The sequence below is a fragment of the Colius striatus genome, chromosome 17 (assembly GCF_028858725.1).
Source record: "Colius striatus isolate bColStr4 chromosome 17, bColStr4.1.hap1, whole genome shotgun sequence".
Lineage (NCBI taxonomy): Eukaryota > Metazoa > Chordata > Aves > Coliiformes > Coliidae > Colius > Colius striatus.
Window position 1 is genome coordinate 12007145 of NC_084775.1, and position 19480 is coordinate 12026624.

General features: G+C 38.9%; 1 protein-coding gene across 2 annotated transcripts in view; it reads right to left on the reverse strand.

Annotated features, from left to right (window-relative positions):
- The window catches only part of TMEM132C (transmembrane protein 132C), a 198207-nt gene that overhangs the window by 17953 nt on the left and 160774 nt on the right, over nt 1-19480 (reverse strand). For both annotated transcript variants that reach the window (XM_062009842.1, XM_062009843.1), the window contains one exon: nt 11070-11213. In XM_062009842.1, the coding sequence (XP_061865826.1) occupies nt 11070-11213 (144 nt within the window). The remainder of the gene's footprint in view (nt 1-11069; nt 11214-19480) is intronic.

The following is a 19480-nucleotide window of genomic DNA, read 5'->3' on the forward strand; positions in this document are numbered from 1 at the left end:
ATCACATTTTATTCATCTGATAGAGAATACCACTGCCTGGAAAACAAGAGAGGGTCATTCCTGAATCACTACCTACGGCACCACGTGACTGTCATCTGGGGAGTAAATGCATCTTTCCATCTCACAATGAACAGACCAGCTGCAGTGAATATCATGGAGATTCCTAGTACTGTTACCAGTCAAATGCAGAACCCTCTGGGACTTCCTTTACTTACTCTTTTTGGATTAAGGTGTTAATCTCACTGTGACCTCTGCATTGCAGAACTGCAAGAAGGGAGCATGAGCTTCTTGATGTCACCACAACAGATGTGACAACGTACTGCCTTGATCTCTGCAGCCATAAAAAGGGGCTGTTGACACTTCTGTAAGTGTATTGGGTTTTCTGGGTTAAACTCCACTATAGATTCCTGAGAAATCTTTATTCAGTTACTGGTGGAGGCAGATACTTTAAAAAAGACAAATTTCATTTCAAATATAAGGTAAACCTGCTTTTCAAACAATGGTGAACTCAAAACACTGTCCTGCTTCATATCTGTCATACACAGGAGTGGAAAGAACAACAACTATAAAGACCTAAAAATAAACAAGCAGTACTGACTGAATCAAGTCTAGACTAAAATTGTTTCTTTTCCTAGTGGTTTTTCACCTCTGGAGATATCAGCCCAGTCTCTAAAGGACATCCTTCTTTATCCTTCTGAAGGATGAAAAGAAAAGTTTTTAACGTGGCAATCCTGTCAGTTTATGAGCACTGAGGTATCAGTCCATTTTCTAGGTCTGTTGCCCTTAATTAAACATCCTGAGGCTTAATAAGACTGAACAGAAATAAGGACATATGACCATGGAAGGTGTTTGGCTTGTATTCATCAGGCTCAGAATCTTGTATTTTGGCATATAAACCCATTTACTCATTTCTGTTGGACGAATGTAAATGTTGCTAAAATATTCAAAGGTTACATAAATGTTTAAATATTTATGAAAGTGTTTCTATGAGCAAAAAGATCTTTCCAGTATCTCTTCAAGGAATATCAATTTCAATGAAAACAAAATTTACAGGAGGATTAGTAAAGAATAGTGATGGTCAGCACTTTTCAAATATATGACACTCCTAATATTTGAGCTCAGTATCATCACTCTTACACATCAGAAGGACAGCTGGAGCTCATGGAGGTTAAGCTTTGTGAACAAAGTAATTCATTCCATTAAGGAATACACCACCAAAGGACTTACCCACCAAATATACTGACACTTATATAATATATAGAAAATATTAGACAGTGATAATCATTCCACAAGCTTTTTGGACAGTCCTTTAGAACTGTGTAATATTCATGTCCTTGCTATAGAATTATAGAGGGGTTTTTTTTTAACAGCATTCTCTGTAGAAAGGGAATTATCTTCTATTAAATTCTAGAGGGTTTTGAGAAAGACTTCATATAGTTGTATAGCCTTGATTTCAATTTAATACTCTGGTTTTAAACATAAAGGAAAGCTCATGCTACACAAATATTAGGTGATGGCAATTGCTTCATAAGAGGGATTTTAATACCTTGCTGCATAATCCTGAATAATCAATAATCTACTATTGAAAAATGAAAGCTGTCTCAAAGCTCATACTATTCATTTCTGACATTAAACTGTTTAAAGAGTTAAAGCTCCAGACCTGAGCTCCTCCATGGTCTCTAGAATGATATTTACAGCTTTGTGGCACTGTTAGAGTAGCCTTTAAAATGGAAGCATCCATTAGAGGAATTGCTAATTGCTAATGTGACTTGACTTGTCAGAGCCACCCCTTGTTCCTACTGAGTAGAAGTGGAACTGTGCTCAGTGACTCAGAAAGTGAAGCCAAAAGGTCCCTTTACAGGGTGAGCATAAAGGTAAATACAGCAATGCAGACTTAACACTGATAAGACTGTCATCTGGATAAATGATAGGCTTCTCTTTTTCACATTATGTGCAAGAATAATCCAGGGAGTTGTTTTTATCTATGTCTCACCAAAAGAAAAAGAATGAATCTGTTTCTTGAGAAGCAGTTCAGGAACAATTACTCCCATTCTGGAAACAGTGCTGAGAAAGCAGAGGAGTTATTACACTTTAATAACTGATTTAAGCCACATTCTGCCTCTCTTAGAACTGTCTGCAGTTTTCAATGGATAACACAACTTTGTATGTTGGTTTTGCTTGTAAACAACTGCCACATTCCAGATGCAGTTTCAATCCCTGTGACCAGTTCCCAGGCTCAGTTCCCATCAGCCCATACTGGTAACATGGGGATCGGGCCCTGAGTGCTAAAGAAGAGAACTCTGCAAAATCAGAGCCATAGTTTAAAGGCAATTTGGACCCTGTCTGCTGAGAAGGGTCTGCATTTTCAATATCAGCAGCCAGATTAGCAAAACTAAGTAGAAAACCCCCAAAGCTAGAGAGCATTTCTTAGGGAAAAGGCTGTACATTATCTAATCTCATTACAAAGATTTTGCTGGCAGCTTTGCAGAGCAGAAGCAGTACATTTAACTAACTGAATATCATTCACTACGACAGAACTGAGAGAGTAAAAGGGGCACAAAATGCCAGCTGAGACTGGAGGGCATCTATTTGCTCCCAAATGACCAGCTTTGGAAGCTGAACTGTAGCTGCACTGAGCCACAGGAGCTCTCTGCAGATAGCATTTTCACTTGAAACAAAAATCTATCTTGTTTTGTGCACTCTGGAGGCAAGTAGTTCCTGAAAATGGGGCTGAACAGAGAGTTTGGCTCCTATTCACTATGGGTATGCCAGACCATACATGCAATATTGCCCTAAATGTCTTGCTTGGCAAAGCAGGATCACATGGTGGATGGAGGGACTTTTTATTTCATCCAGCCAATTTGGACAGTAGTTGCACATTTGAGAACATCACAATGCTTGTCATTTTCTAGCTTACTATGTATCTGCAATAAACAAATTCACAATGTGTAAATTACAGCTGTTGGCAGAAAAGGAAAGAAGTGAACTATCATTTCTTCTGACTGTACTACTCAAAAAGCTCTGGAGAAAACTGCTTATCTTCCCATCATATCTATAGCTTTCACAAGACTAATGTTATTGCTGCCATTGACTTTCCTGGACTTCCAGCTTCGAAGTTGATTTTGAAGCACTTTCTGTGAGGCACTGGTATTGCCACTCCACTTTCATTTCTCATTTGGGATGTGTAGGTTCTCCATCCTGACATCACTAATGCAGGCAGTGAGCTGGGTGGAAGCATGAGATGACACGCAAAGAAGTCTGCAAGTATATGGTTTAAAACTTTCTTCAGCTGGCCTTGACATTTTTGCATATTATGTGATGGTAAGGTATTTACACCTTTTATTGCTGAATTTCTCTCAGATCATGTCCATTCTGAGTTTCAGTTTCCACAGAGGCTGACTGCTTGGGGAGTTGTGGTACACATTAATGATATAACATCTTGTGTGAAAGCTCCACGTATTGCTGCCTTAGATGCCATATTTGCATGTCACAGAAGTGTGTAGTAAAGCTTCATTTTTCTACAGCTCCTCTGAAGTTTTTCTGCTCTACTAATATATCTTGATCCCAGTAAATCACAGGACTATGAAAAGTATGGAGGAGGGCAAAGAGAGGGACTTTGTATTTGCAATTCTGTTCAGAATATAACATACCATGTTAGATTAACCAGAACAGCCTACAAAGTCACAGGGCTTCAGAAGAGCTAAACAATGGAATTTCCATGCTGTGACTTTCTTTCCCGATTTTAAAGCTTTTCGATTTCACAGAAATCACAGGAACACATATCAGAAGAAGAAAGAGAAGCCATCAGAGAAACAAGCTGCTGGGGTTGGACTCACAAAGGGATACAGCTTCTGCTTTTGAGGGCTTTCAAAGCTGTTATTAGGATATCATGAATATCAAACAAACTTCAGCAAGGTCATCTATGGTGGCCCTTGGGTGTATCTGCACCATATAGTGGATATGGCAGAGATCCTAGACCTATTCTGAGCCTGGTGCTATGTCCTTACAGCCCCGTGCAGAGACCACAGGACCCAAGAGCAGTGTAGCTGTGTTGGCTCTCAGCATGGTGTCACACAGGCTGAGCTTTCAGCTCCTGATTATGGAGCTAATCAAGGGAAGACCTGCAAGCCTGAGAATGAACACATTTTTCTGCATTGCTTCTAGAAAGTTATCCAATTATTTTGTTTTTTACAGTCTGGAAGAGGCATCAGCTCTCCATGAGTAGCTGCCTGCATATTACGGTGGGGAAGGACTGGCAGTAACTGCTGTGGTTTAGATTGACCCCTCCATACTTTCACTGAATCTTGCAGGACTGCCATAAGACCACAGAAGAGAGCACTACATTAAAGTGAATGCATGGAATATGCCCTATTATTAGACCACACTGGACTCCTGAGAGCCCCATATAGTGTGACTTCATTTCTCCCTTTGTTTTAGTGTTAAGCATGAGACCTGTCTTGTTTATCCACCTACTCGTTATTCAGCATGCTCAGCTGTACAACAGTTGCACTTAGCTAACAAACTCCAAATAGGGTTTTATTTGACCTAAGTAAAAAATGAGCAACAAATCAATTACATTATATTCACTGTAGGGGCTTTTTATTGGAAGTTAGTGTTCTTCCTCGATCAAAATAGCTGTTAGGTACAACCAGTTCCTTCTAGTCAATCTCTTCTTTTTATTTTCTCCTATAACCTGCACTAAAAACAAAATGTGAAGCCCTGAATCCTCTGAGTCTTGAAGGCTTTGCAATAAAGCCCCATACACAGAATATACATTTATGCTGAGGTGTAGAAAAGCAATGCAAGTTTGGATGCTTACCCTGCCATATGCAGCAGGAATTGGAAGGTATGAAGGACACGCCCATGACTTGTCAGGGTTCCTAACGGGGTGAAAGCTTCTGAAACTCTGCTTCCCCTCGACATAACCAACTGTGTCACACCTCAGGACAATTCACCACACCATTATCTGCTTCCAGATTCTGCTGGTAAGGAAGCACTGGGAAGAAGCCTTAGATGCCATGGGAAGCTTTGTTTTGAGCAGACTTAGCTTTCCTCTGACACAGATAGTTATGACATTCCTCACTTTCATATTTTGGCAATATCTGTTGCAAAGCTTCACTGAACCAAGTACAATTATCTCCAAGCTATGTTTAGAACCAGAAGCACTGATTCTCTGCAAGATCTGTTCTGTACTGCTCCTGGTGTAACACTTTAATATTAATAGGAAAAGGACAAGAACTTGAATTAGCCCCATGGAGAGCAACACACCGGATATTTAGACCCTTCCTTAACAATCTTGAGCCCTTCTATATCCCTTAACATTGCAATACATCAGGGAAGACCAGTCACATCCTGATTCCCATACATCCTCATACAGGTTTTGACAGACCTCTGTATTTTGGCACCAGCACTTTCTTTAATGCAATACTTTACACTCTTCCATCCCACAAATGTTTCTGTCATCACCTGTCTTCATCTCACTGTTCCCTGGGCGCCTGTTTTGCTCTCTCTTGGTTACATGTCTGGAAAGTTCAAAGGGACCCAGGAAGCAGATCAGGTAGCAAGAGCAGGTCATTATCCCCATCAGTCCACCAGCTGTGGGAAGAAGCTGATCCCCACTCAGGTCAACATTTTTACAGAGTGTGGGCACCTCTGCTCTCACTAACAGAATATCAGCCTAGGTTATAAATGGATAGCCACACTGTTCTACCTAAGGCTAATACAAATAAAGGGCAGGATGATTTCCCTCAGTGGTGGAAGCCTGCTTTTGCATCACAAAATCTGGCATCCAGCCCCTTATACTCAGGGAGCAAATGCTTATGTTGCATCAGTGTATAGCCACTGATTCAAGTTAGAGTAAGTATTTTTCTATTGGGTGCCTAAACAATATGATGAAATGGCATGCATAGAGAGTTTTTTGTTGTTCTCTTTTTTTTATCTGGAATAGCCATGGTACTATGATGGAGCCTGAGGGACTGTCCTCACAGCATTAAAATTTCAGGGTGAACTTTCCTGATGGCTTTAATGAATGCAGCATTTTAATGAATGCAGGACTGAGGCTTAAGAGTTCGATTCTTTAATAGCTGTCTGTAGCTCAGCTTGGAACTGCATTCAGCCTACTGGCAGGGAAATGCATAACTCAACTTTTAATAAAAATACCTATGGATGCTGCTAACTAGTGGTTTCTCTGCCTATCAAAGTGAAAACAGTGCTTCTGTATTTAGCTTTAAAACACATTTCAAGTTTTGCAAATACTGGAAACAAAGAAGAGCAGTGCAATTTCTTTGTACTTAAATAAAAAACTGAAGAGGTTAAAGCACAGCTATTTGTGTAAGACTGGATATATTAAGACAATAGCAAAGCATCATCTAAATAATGAAGTGCTAATGACTTTTCCTTAGTAAATAGGGCATTATTATATAGTTCCAGGCATGCAATTCTAAAAAGAAATGACTATAATTAGCACACAACTATTTATTTATCTTTTATGAATATGTCCAGCTGTCGGCTTCCTTGTTGGCAAACTGAGACCTTCCTGCATTGTGTGTTACACAGCATCCAGACTGACCTTTAGTTTGAATAGGTTCACAAATGGACAGCAGACACTTCAACACGAGTTTGCATCTATTCAGTAAGAATTAATTTCCTTTCATAAACCGTTTCCATCACAAATGGCAAAGTCTCTGAAACATTTATGAATCCTGAACGGCTGTTGCATATGAGTATGTTCCCTCACACCAGCAGTGTGCACAGCAAAATTACTCATGTGTGTAAATAATTACTGCATTGGGCCTTTAAACAAGATCTGTAACCTTCACAGGTGTTTGTAAGTTCCATTACTCCTACTTTGAAAGCGTTGATACCAGCAATGGTTCCAGTCTTTTCTAGCCATTAAACCAGAATTCAGCCACAAACCCCCTAGGTGGATTTTCAGCTCCCAACAGCTCACTGTTGCTTTGATCTGGGATTTTGTTTCTAGTTACTGTGATAAAAGAGGGACAGCTGTGGCACTGTGTCCTGGATTTTAGCTTCTAATAGAAATTCCTAACATTCTTGCAGTGGCCTTTACCTGCAATTAATGCTATGCTGTACTCATCAGTCCCAACGAAACCAAAAGCCCCTTGTTCATTAACAGCTACTTAAAGGTAAGATCTGTGTTTCTGTTTCCAGTGACAACCATAGCAGCTGCATGTATGGATCAATATTGTTTGAATTCTGTATCTGAATACATTTCAAAGCATTAATGGCTTTTAAAAATGAAAACAAGCTATTAAATAAGGTCTTCAAAATCTGGCTCAAGGTCAATACACTGAGACTAGCATCCAGATTTTAACTTATCAATTATAAGTAACAGCAATACAGTAAGTACACTAACCATGTAGAGAGCATCCCCTCATGTAGCAAAGGGATAAAAACTAGTCCAAGAATGATGATGATGATGATATACAAATCCAAAATGTTTACAGAAGCTTCTGAAATACACCTAGCACCAAAGATTTTTGAACTCAGGTTATTTTCATGGAAAAAAAACATCCTCGAGTTCATAAACATTATCAAGAGCTTTCAAACTGGAAATGTCAAAGGGAACTGTAACTCTCCTGAAACTGTGTTTTTCTTCACAGCATGAGACTGCATCTGTTGTAGCAGTCAAGTGACCCAGGAACCCAGAGCAGCATTTGCTTTTGAGCAAACTGCACAAAAGCACCAGCCAAAGCAGCCACATTCCACTTGAATTTCCAGGAGATGAAAAGGAGCCTACACATGCAACTACAATTACTATTAATGGATCCAGATATATGGATACTATTGGTAAATTCCAGCTTAGCAAAGTAAAATTTGGCTGTTGCTTCCTTTTTAGTGCCACAATAAATTTTGTGTTCACTTTTAAAAGGTTGGACCACTGTGTGAAGGTCTAGAGCATTCAAAGACTTTTAAAGTTCATGAAATCAACTGTAAATTTGGGAGTAAAGAGTTGAAACTATGAGACAATAAAAAAAGTAAAAGGAGTAGTAGTCAGCAGATTAAGACAGGACACAGACTGTGCACTGAGCTGCCTTGAGACCATGCTTATCACTGGGGAAGCTATTACCTGTTATTTGCAGATATATCTTAGGTTTAGATTTCCACTGGGCTCTGTTACTGAGAATAATGTAATTGCAGCCAAACTGATGGCACTATAAAATGTAATATAAATAAGCTTGTATCTGATGGATATTTAAATTGCTGGGCAGAAACATTAGCTTTGTGCTCTTTACATGAACATAGAACTGGCCACTTATTCATTTAGTGACTAAATACTACAAACCAAGTGGTAAAACCCACTGATCATCGTCAACTTCCAGCCCAGCTCTGTTACATTTGCCTGAATCCAAAGTTACACCATTGAAATTAAATAAAAACATCTGTGTGAACCTCTAGATCATCATATGGCTAAATACTAGTAACTTTTTTTTTCTCTTAGCTCTGCAGGATTTCCTACCTGTAAATGTGTCTTGGCTCTGCTGTGACAGGGATGCTCAGGAATATGAGCTGTAAACACATGCACACATTCTTTGTGGAAGAGATCATGATCTTTTCCCAGCAGATATAATTTATAATGACTGGATGGTTTGTTGTTTCGTTTGTAGTTTTTTTATAAACAGAAAAGTTACTCCCAGAAAGGTCTCTACAGAGGAAGATGATATATTCTAAGTATTGAGCATAAAAGCTTGATGAGGTATCTAAAAATGAATTAAGGATGAAAGGCCTTTGTGCTCCATTTGAAGCTTTCTGAGTGCTTTTTAAAATCAGAACTAATATGAACATGTCAATTTGACCTGAGCCCCAAACTTCATTTTCCCATGTAAAGAATTTTCTGTAAACTGGAACATTCTAGATAAAAAAAGGACCTTTTTCTTTTACAAGGAATAAAGATGCAGTGATAAAACCTTTTTTGTTCAAAGCATTTCATTGAACTATTTTTTAACTAGCTGTATGTTTTATAGCAGTTAGGGCTCATGTCACAGATGCATTCCTCTAGAGATTCTTCATATATTTCTAAATACACAGAAGATAGTTTCTCTATTCATCTGAGCAATTTCAAAACATTTCAGAAGAGAAAGAAATTACACCTGAAAAATTTCTCCAGACAATTCCCGTAAACTTTGTGTATTAGCCTCCAGTTATTTGTTTCACTTCAGCTTTGGAGTAGCTAGACAGGGAGGCTTCTAGAAGCCACTTAAAAATGTTCTGATAGTGCAAACAGGCTCCATTTTAAGAAAACCCTTTTAGTGGAGATAAATTATTTCTGTAGAAAATAAGAGAAGAGCCCAGCAGGGTCCCAAGTGCTAATCAAAGGACATAGTGCTTCAAGGAAAAACTCTTTCCAAACAAGTTGTTGGGGAACTGCAATAGTCCAGGCCGTATTGCAATTGCTGCCAGAACCCTTTCTTGATAAGATTGGGGAATTTCACTTCTCCTTCATCAATATGCTTGAAAGCTATAAAACCCAGAAGACATTTTTGCAAAGGGATTTTTATTTGGGGAATCATTATGCTGCCATTCTCTGCATCATCTGGTGATGCAAAGAAAATGCCCATCAGATACATATTTTTTCCTATGACCTGAGTCCTTCCCTGTACAGAGGAACTTAACATTGGCCATTTTCACAAAGAAATCCTCATGAGGTTGAAATTACTTGGTGAAATATTGTAAGCTTTTAAGCCAGATGGCTAATCTGGATGATCACAGTAGTAGTAGTCTTGTATATTTTCTTACTCAGAAACTGTGGTTTCCAATAAGGTTACAATCAGCATGGTCCTTACACCTGATTCTAGCTTTTACCTTGATATGTAGTTAAATGGCTACCTTAGGAAAAAGGATAACAGGAATTCTTTGAGCTTAAAAACTCTGTAAAGCATCTGATATATGGTAGCATTTCTGAGCCCCAGCAAACTGCAGAGATTTAGTTTGGCTCTGAAGGATCCACTGAAAGCAGAAAGCTTTCTTACTGTAAACCTCTTCTATAATGGCTTCATTAGTTTAAAGCATGACTATTTTTCCTACCTACTTGGTTACTGGTATAATAAATGCTTCTACATAAATTCTACAATAGTGCAGCAAACTGCTGGGTCCTGCAAATTCACAGGAGTTTTATTGCGTGCCATGAACCTACAAACTGAACTGCCTGTAACACATAATGCTGTGGTGTTAATATTTGTATATATATATCCAAGAAAGCTGATAGAATATTAAAGACACCTGAAGAGTAGCATCAGAAGTTTCACTGCGTTGTATGCTGCAAAAGCACGTTATATAATAAAATCCCTATTCAAAAGGGCTTATAGACCAAGGGTAAAATCATCCTTGCTCAAAGACCATGCATCATGAAAGTCCTGTGTGGAAAGTGCCATGGGATTTATGCAGAGCATTGTCTTTGCTTTGTACCAGCTCCCTGTCCAACTGTGAATTTTCTTCAGGGCTTTGACTACATATTCACAGCAGAAATAGCTGCATTGCCTTAAGATAATACTGCCCCACTGGTGGTTGTTACTGTGTGACATTAAGCTGCTAGTTCTAAATTGATGGACGGGTCATGTGAATGCTTTCTAGCCACTTCTATGCAGAATGAAGTTGTTAATTCGAAACAGCTCTCAGCACAATGTGAAGTCGACCAGGATGACTTTGCATTGCAGTTGCTGGGGAATGCTCATCCAATCCATTCCACTGATGCAGCTGTGGAGGTGATAATCACGTCTGGAAAGGTGATATGAAACATCTGGAGAGGAAGTACTAATAGCAGAGCTGGTTTTCCAGGGAATGAACTCTTTGCACAGAGGACTTGAGGTGACATTACCAAGACATTTAAAAATCTGGCTGCAAATAAAAATGAAACACTGAAATTCTAACAAAATTCCAAGTGGTGGCTGTTACACTTAACTCTGCCTTTTCATAAAAACCCTTCTCTTTATGCTCTTGAAACAGCAGTAGAAATAATTTGCAAAAGTTGATTTAGTGGTTGTTCATAGGCTACTATCTTTTGTGTATAAAAGTCATGAAATTCCAGAGACCAGTAGATGATATGAACTTACTTTAATGACGTCTTCATCAGAGGACTTGCATTCAACTGATTCGGAGATGTCTGTCACAGCACTGTTCTCCTCGATGGACACCACTTTGATGGGCACTGCCACTGTTTTACCTGTGAGAATTGCAGTGTTCAGAATTTCTGTGTCCTGTACACAAAAGAAAGCACAGAGCTGTTCAGAGACAGATAAGGGGATTTCTAAGAGGCGAGCATCAGCAAGCATCAACTGGACTTACACTCAAGAAAGATGCATTAGTTCTCAGTGGCACACTATTAAATAGCAACATGACTGCAGGTAAATTCATTCTAGGCATGGAAGGCATTACAAGTAGATTCTACTTTTTAAGTATGTGGGGCTTTTCCTGATATTTATCTTCCAAAACATGAGTTCAGGGTTTTTACTAAACTGGATTTGTTTGGCAAGGTTTAGGACAGGATACAAGAGCCTTGAAAGCAAAAAATATTGCTCTTTGAATCTAATCCCATTGCAAAGACGAGGCCCCTCTGTGAACTTTGTATCTGGAACTGTTTCAGAATTATTTCATTTCCTTTAATATGACCAATAAAGCAATGTCAGGAATCCAGGAGGAGTCAGTGACGCTATTAACTGTAGGGAAAATAACAAGGAAATTTGAAGTTTGAACTTGGGTCATGGCATATAAAAGCCTTTCAGTGTAGCATTGACTAAGCTAACTCTTCTGTCTCCTGAATTGTTTCAGCATCACCAAGATTCCCATGCAGGAAGAAAGCTGAAGTTTTCTCCAACTTTTCAAATTCCAGTTCTGTAAAGTGAATAAAATATTTAACAAAATGCTCAGCACCAAAGTCCTGAGGACTGCAACCACTGACATCAACAACAGCAAAAATGGGGCACTGATACTGTTGGTACTGTTTGCAATTAAAGCTTAGTGAGTTTGAAATCTAGGTCGGATTTTCTTTTCATCTCAGAACTTGTTATCTTTCAGGTTCTCCTACAGTTCTTGTAAGAACTCCCATCAAACTTTAAAAAAAATCTGTTAAAAAAGGAAAGTTGACTGTTCTAGAAAAGTAAGAACCCTAAATAATTCCTATAGCATATGTGAAAGCAAAGCTACCCAACACAGTAAAACAGAGCCAGATTTAAAAGTAACATTATTGGAAAGCCAAAGGTCATTCTCAGGAACTCCTGACTTTTAAAGGAGGAGAACACCCCTAGCTGTCCCCTCACAAATTCTGCCAGCTACCTGACATTTTTGAGGAACAGAGCACTGTAGTGAAATGTGTGGTTGTTGGAATTCAACTTCTGTCATCCAAACGTGAAAATTTTGCTTGTAAGTTCACTTATTTCCATGTACTAGTATTTTGAGAAGTCCAGAAACAGATGCAAAGGAACAGATCTCGACATTTAGCAACTACTCTTCTGTCTGCAGACTTCCAAAGCAATGAGCACTACATAATCAACCAAAAAGCAGGTTCCACATAGTTTCTATTGTGTGTTTGGCTACTGCAAGTGCTGGATGTCCTTTGAAATTAATCTTTTGCCTCAATACCTTTAAGTCATATTTTTTGTGACTCTTATTGTAAAATACTGTGAACTAAAGACTGCAGGGCAAAGGAGCAGCAAGAGAGTTTGCGGAAATGACAGGACATCTTTTCAGGCTATCTCTGCTCTGCTTTGAAATGATTCTACTCAGATCCAGTTTTTCCTTAGCAACTGATACGTATAACTCATAGAGAAATCTAATTTAAAGGGACAGGTTCAGAGGAAGAGAAATCCCATAAATAGAAACAAGTTTCAGATAGAAAACATTTTCTGTGGCTTGGGAATTTACCCATATTTGCATTTAGTGCTAACTGATGAAGATCAAGTCCAAATCATAAAATCCTATCCACATACAATAAAAAAGAAGTGAGCCCTGCACCACTGCCAGGAAGACAAAAACAAAGACCTGATTAGGCAATGAGGTGAAACTTTTGTGCCACAAGCAGCAGAGTAAATTCATCATCCAGGTTTAACTGGCAACAAACTGCATGAGAGTCACTAGAAACTCCTCCAGCTCAGCTCTGCTCATGCCTGTAGTGTTCAGTAGTTGGTGGCCTCAACATAAAGTCAAATATTAAGAAAAACAGGACAGAAGCTAATTGGGAAGCCCAACAGAAAAGACCACAAGGCAGTCTGACCCATTTGAGGATACTGTGCTCCTGATTTCCAAGCCCTGTATTTCACCAGGAAAAGACCAGCTGCTTAGTCTGCTCTGGTGTCACCCTGACAGAGAGGCTGTCAGGAGTATCATGCTAAATCATATTTGCTGCACCACCAGCCATGGCTGCAGCCAAGCTCTAGCCTACACCACAAGAACACTAGAGGACACAATTCAAATCCAGTATTGGAGAGAGGGTTTAAAAAAACAGGATGCAATAAAGTTGAATGCAAGTTGTTTCTTTTCTGTAGGAACAACTAATCCTATAAATACAGGACAGAAAAGACTCAACAGGAAAAGCTGCTCTCAGAAAAGCATTTGGGGACTATTGTAGATCACTAACCAAACAGAAGTCAGTAATTGCATGCTGCTGTGGTTAAAAGTCAAAATCAAACCAAGCAAACAGCTTTAACACAGTAAATTGTATGAGGAGTAAATCGTGCAGGAGTATCACCTGCAAGAGGTGAGGTACTCCCACACAGCACTAACAAGGCCTCAGCTAAAGGATTATGTTTGATTTTGAGAACTATACTGCCAAGAAAAACTTTCTCAAGTGAAAAGAAAACTGAGTAAGGACAATAAATCAAAGACTTGAAAATAAGATCCATGAGGACTGACTGAAAGAATTGGGCTTGTTTAAGCTAAAAAGGATTATGGGGAAATATGATTTCTGGCTCCATATGCATACAAGTTTTCAAAAATGAGGAAGAAAAAACTGCCTTCCATGTTCATGGAAAGGGCTTGAGGTAATGGGCTTAAATTGCAACAGGGAAGGTTTGTTTGCTATTTAGGCAATATTTATAATAAAAATAATGACAGAGAATTAATGGAATAGGTTGTCTGGGCAGAAGAAAATGCACAGCCTAGCCTCAGAAATCTTTGAAGAGCAGGTTGTACATCATTCAGGAATAACATAAGTCCTTTGAGTCAAGTAGAAGAGGAAAGGGAGTAAATGACCTCTTGTGGTTCCCTCCACCCCTGTATTTTAGTGAACTCCTTTTTTTTCACCACCTAGCTACAGCTTTGAGCAGAGATGGAAACCTCTGTATTTCACCTCCACTGAAAGCAGTCATAACTCATATTACACAGATTTAGAAACAGTGAAGTATAAGCAACTAATACATTATACACTATCTTCAAAGCAATTTTTAGATCTGCCTCTTTCCTTACTCAATCTATAAGTGCCCTCTGCTATTCAGCTGTGACACTTAAAGAAAACCCACTCGAAAAAGACCAAAGAACCAAGTCTTGATCCTATTGTCTTTTTGTTTAGAAAAATGCATGTCCTATATCCCTGTGTATGGAACAGCCTTATGGCACAACTTCTGCTTCATCTATGTTTCCTTTATATTGATGCAATAAAGCCAAAAGCTTTAATGTAACAGAGAAATGTCCCATTGTCTGAGCCCATACACAAGCTGCTAGGCAGAAATCTCTAAATAACGTATGAAAGGATCCATGGTCCAAGACTCCTCAAAAGCTGAACCAAAACTCATAAAAAAAGCTTAACTAGAACTGTCTGTCTGTCTGCTCTGCAATTCTGAGCACCCTGAACATGCACCATAGACAAGGGGGCTCTGATCCAGAACCTGAGCCTATTTCCATTCTGCCTCCTCCTGTAATAACCTTGATTATCCACTGATAAGCGGAAATAGTAGCTGAATCTTTATGGATATGTCAAGCAACATTAAGAAAACAATTGTTTTTACACCAGAACAATAAATATGATAGCTGGTATAGATGGTGATTTTTATGTTTTATTTTTAAACACAATACACTAGCCTGTTTCCAAGCTAATTTGGAAGTATATAAACAAGATTACTGAGAAACCTTTAGAGAGACTAAGAACTCATTTAAAATGTAAGTACTTTTCAAAATCACAATATCTTGTCCATTTCCATATTCTTTAATTTTTAAAATCCCCCAAGAGCTAATCTACTTTCTGTCCAGGCAGCAACTAAAGTCTTAAAATCAAATTTATTTTGTGTGGCAAAAGACTGAAAGCATCTGCTGGTAATGTTTGGGCTTGTTCCCAATAAATAAAGAAATGGGGAAAGTAAATTAATAAAAAACCAAACAAACCAGCAAACCAAAACAGAAAGAGGATGAGTTATAAGTAAGTCTCAGTACCCAGATTGGAATGAAGCTTCTGTAAGTGCAGTACAGACTCTAAAAAAGCAAGGGTTGTCATTTCCAAAGCAAAACCTGAGAATTACATATGTAATGCACATTGGCACAGAAGGGAGATTTGAGCTCTGGATTTCACTGGAAGCCTCAAACTGCCTTTGCAGGACAATGACCAAATCCCAACAACATCTGACATTGATATGGCAGAGGCACAATTGGTTTTCTTGTATGGAGAACTACCTACACACTCCCAATTAGTATGTCTCTCTCCTGTTACCAGGTCATTCCTTTAATGAATACAACACATGAAGGAAACCATGACTATTATGGTTTACTTATGGTTTACATTATTACTATAATTAACAAACAGTAATATTAAAAAGCATTGTTCCTCTGCAGAAAAATGGAGCCCTGAGGTCATAACCTGATACCTACCACAGAAAGAAAAGCATTTGGCATATGTATGCAGTAAGTGTGGTATGAAATCTTCAACTTTTACTGTTCCTCTGCCTTCTCCAGATAAAAAAAGAAAGTAAGAGGGGCTGGGTGGCCTTCACACTGCTTTATAGTTAAGCACTGGACAAGTCACAACTAGTTAGGACAAAGAGTGCTCCCATTCATTTCCCTGCATTCTTGATTTGGGGGAAAACAAAATAAGAAGCTTGTGCTCAGACTTGGGCATTTGAAGTCAGGTAGCACAACGTTTGACTGCAGCAGTCTCACATTTTATTCCATTCCTGTTTCAGTAAAGGATCTTCCACCAATGTCAGTGGTTGCTCTGTACAGAGTATGAATGCAAATTATGAGCCTTAGTTGCCTGAAGTTAGCTGAAGAGCAAACCTTACGTTCATCCAACCTCTCAATTGTAAGAAGGCAAGCATTCATCTGTGACTAATTTAGGAACTAATTCAACATTAAATTGTGGCACAATGAGGAAGCAAAGTGACAGCTGTTTAATTAAACTCTAAATCCGATTAGATGGTGTTATCAAGAGAAATCCATGGGAGCCTGAGGTCATGAGAATGGTCCTGTTTACAGGCTGAAAATTCTGTAAGTGGTATCTCATAGAATGATGTTCATCATAGCTTAGCATTAAGATTTCTCTCTCACACAAATACAACCTCATGAGTACCAAACCTATGTTGCAGACCTGAGGGAGTGACCCAGAAAAGCCAATTGTGTTTTAATTTATAAGAAAGTTTCTCAAAAAATGTTGTGGAAAAGAGGCAACTGGGCACAGCCCACCTTAAACTCAAACCAGTATTTGTCTTGGGGAAAAAAAGGACAGAAGCAGCAAGCCCTTTCATGCTGCTGACAGCACTTGAATTGGTGGAGACAATGCCTACACAGGAGAGCTCCAGAAGCTGTAGTGTGCATCCAACTATCGTTCAACCCATCACCCTTGATGAACAGTGACACTTTGGCAACACATTTACAAGAGAAGAAGATAGAGATGCGGGAGATAAAGTAAGCTTCACATAGGCCAATTGCAAACACCATAAATAGTCTACTGATGAGCACTAAGTTATGCATCACAAGTTTTCAGGGCATCCTAGTTAGAGTGATGCACAGAGCTGTACTGCACTGCAAACAATAGTTACGCTGATGTGTGAGTCTGGTAACACAATGGTTGCAGATTTGAGTTGGTAATACTACTAAGATTACAGCTGATTAACAAAACAGCAGTGCGAGGGAGTAGACTCCTAATCTGCATAATCCTACGATTAAAAGTAAATTATACTTTGTGCTTTCTGCCAACTGGACACTCCACGTTCACAGAGAGTAGCTACAAGACAGGAAAGAAGCTGACATGCTATTTTTAAATTCCTAGCACACACTTGAGAAGAACAGCAGTGTTCCTACAGACAGAAAAGCTGACGAGGACCTCCCTGAGACAGATTCACCCCATGGAAGGTAAGGGGAAAAGGCAAATTTTGTTGGTTGCATTCTGGTTTGGTTTTTTCTTTCACTTGGTTGGCACAACACCAGTAAATCCTGCTTTGCTTCCTCCATCAGTTTATAACATGAGCACTCTTCTAGTAATATCAAATACTTTTACTAGTGCTGTCACATCGAAAAGAAATGGGATAATGCCATTAAATGGTAAAACCAAATGAGGAGCACTTGCTTACACAACAGCATCCCTCAGTACTCAAACATGGATCCAGATGGAATCCAGGTTACCTCATGACTCTGCCAAGGAGTTTTACTGTCAAGGAAAACATAAACTAATGAGCAAATTAACAAATTCAAAATCTACACAAGAAACTGATTTATTCAATAGAAGTGGCCATTTCTACAGTCTGTTTCTGATGATGACAGTAGAACAAAAGATCTCAAAGTTTCTTTCAGATGCTAATTCCTTTTGACACACGACAACACTGTGAGGTATCTTCTCCTTATTAAATCTTTGTTAAAAGGACAACAATGTAGATGGCACAAAAATTAAGGACAATACCTGCCCTGAAGAACAAATAATGCAGAAGTCAAGCAGAGATAAAACATCACCCATGGAAAGACCCAAAGGTGGACATTGGCATTGCTCTGTCTCTAGCATGCACATCACTTGTCTGAAGACTTTCAGGATGTCTGTGGGTCTCCAGGAATCTCAAACAAGGTAGATGGAGAAAATGTGGAAATGGGCACACAGAAGAGATTCAGACTCATATTTCTCACCTCCAGAAGAGTAGCTTTGGCCATCACCAGTTCACAGGTGAAGCCCATCAGTGCACAGTCTAGGCTGGGGCCCCTCATTCGTTTCTCCTGGGGATGGACCACTGCAAGAAAAACAGTGGCAGATTCCTGGAGCCAGAAGGATAGAGAGCAAATGGCTCCCTGCTGGGATGGGAATGTCATGGATCCAGCACAATCCTCCCTGGAGTTTTTTGTAAATCATGTAATTTCTGACAAAGAGCTGAGTGTCTCTTCAAAATGAGAACTCAATGTTCTGCAAATTCAATGCCTTTTTAATCAATGATCTTGTCTCTGTTTAGTCTTCCTACTGAGATAAATCTTAATTACTGGCTCCCCACATTAGCAACAAACCATTCCATTTTCTTCCCTGCTTGTACAGTTTTCAGATACCTTAGTAGTTGAATTTTTGAGTCCTGATAAATTATTCTCTGTAGATAGAAGAAGGAACTGTAGAATATATTAACAGATAAGGATGCAGAAAAATATCTTTGGACTCTCAGATGACTAATCCACACTTCCCTTGCAGTGAATCTACCCTGCTAGCATTCAAACGTGCAAAAGGGAACACAGCCAATGATTAGTTTGATTTAGCAGATGTATGTTGTATTGCTAAATGTAATTCTGTCATCACTTAGAAGTGAGCATCTCTTTTGAAAAAGCGAGAAGAGACTGGTGCAACTTAACAAAATCAACCAGGCCTTTAATTGCTTTCTCCTGTTTACAGTTTGCAATGTGAAACAATGAGAAAAAGTTATAAAGCCATTACTCACATCTGTGTATTGCTACAAAGGCCACAATGATTTAAAGTCACGTATAGAGGTCTGCACCCTACTCAGATTATGATGAAAACAGAATCTCACTTCTTATTGTTTGTGATTTTGAATAAAAAAGTTAAATCTTACCAGCATAAACTTCCCACTGGCAAAGGCCATAATATTCTATCTAACAGAAAAAATGAGCAACAGACACAGCCTATGACAAGGATGAACCCTCCAAACAAAACAGTGAGAAACATTTTGCTTCAAGCTGCAGGCTAACAAATGCCCTTTCTTCAGAGCTTATGGAAACAGCAATGACACAGGCAGAGAAGGTAGTTTTCTATGATGTGCTGAAGAGGGATAACCAGTCTCTGTCTCATTATTTCCCAGGTGTTTGAAAATAGGCAGAACAAAAAAGCCTTATTAGCCAGTAGGTCCAGAAATGTATAATGCCTCTGAAGGTCTTCCTCTGCACAACTGAGAACCAAATTCAGATTTAACAAATTTCTTTCTGAAGTAGATATTTACTGTCTTTTTTTATATTAATTTTATTATATGCAGTTCAAGATACCAATTCAAAACTTGCTTTTGGAGCTGTAACAGTTGGCCATAGGCACAGAGATTAACCACGAAATCTTATTTCCCCTCCCTTGTGG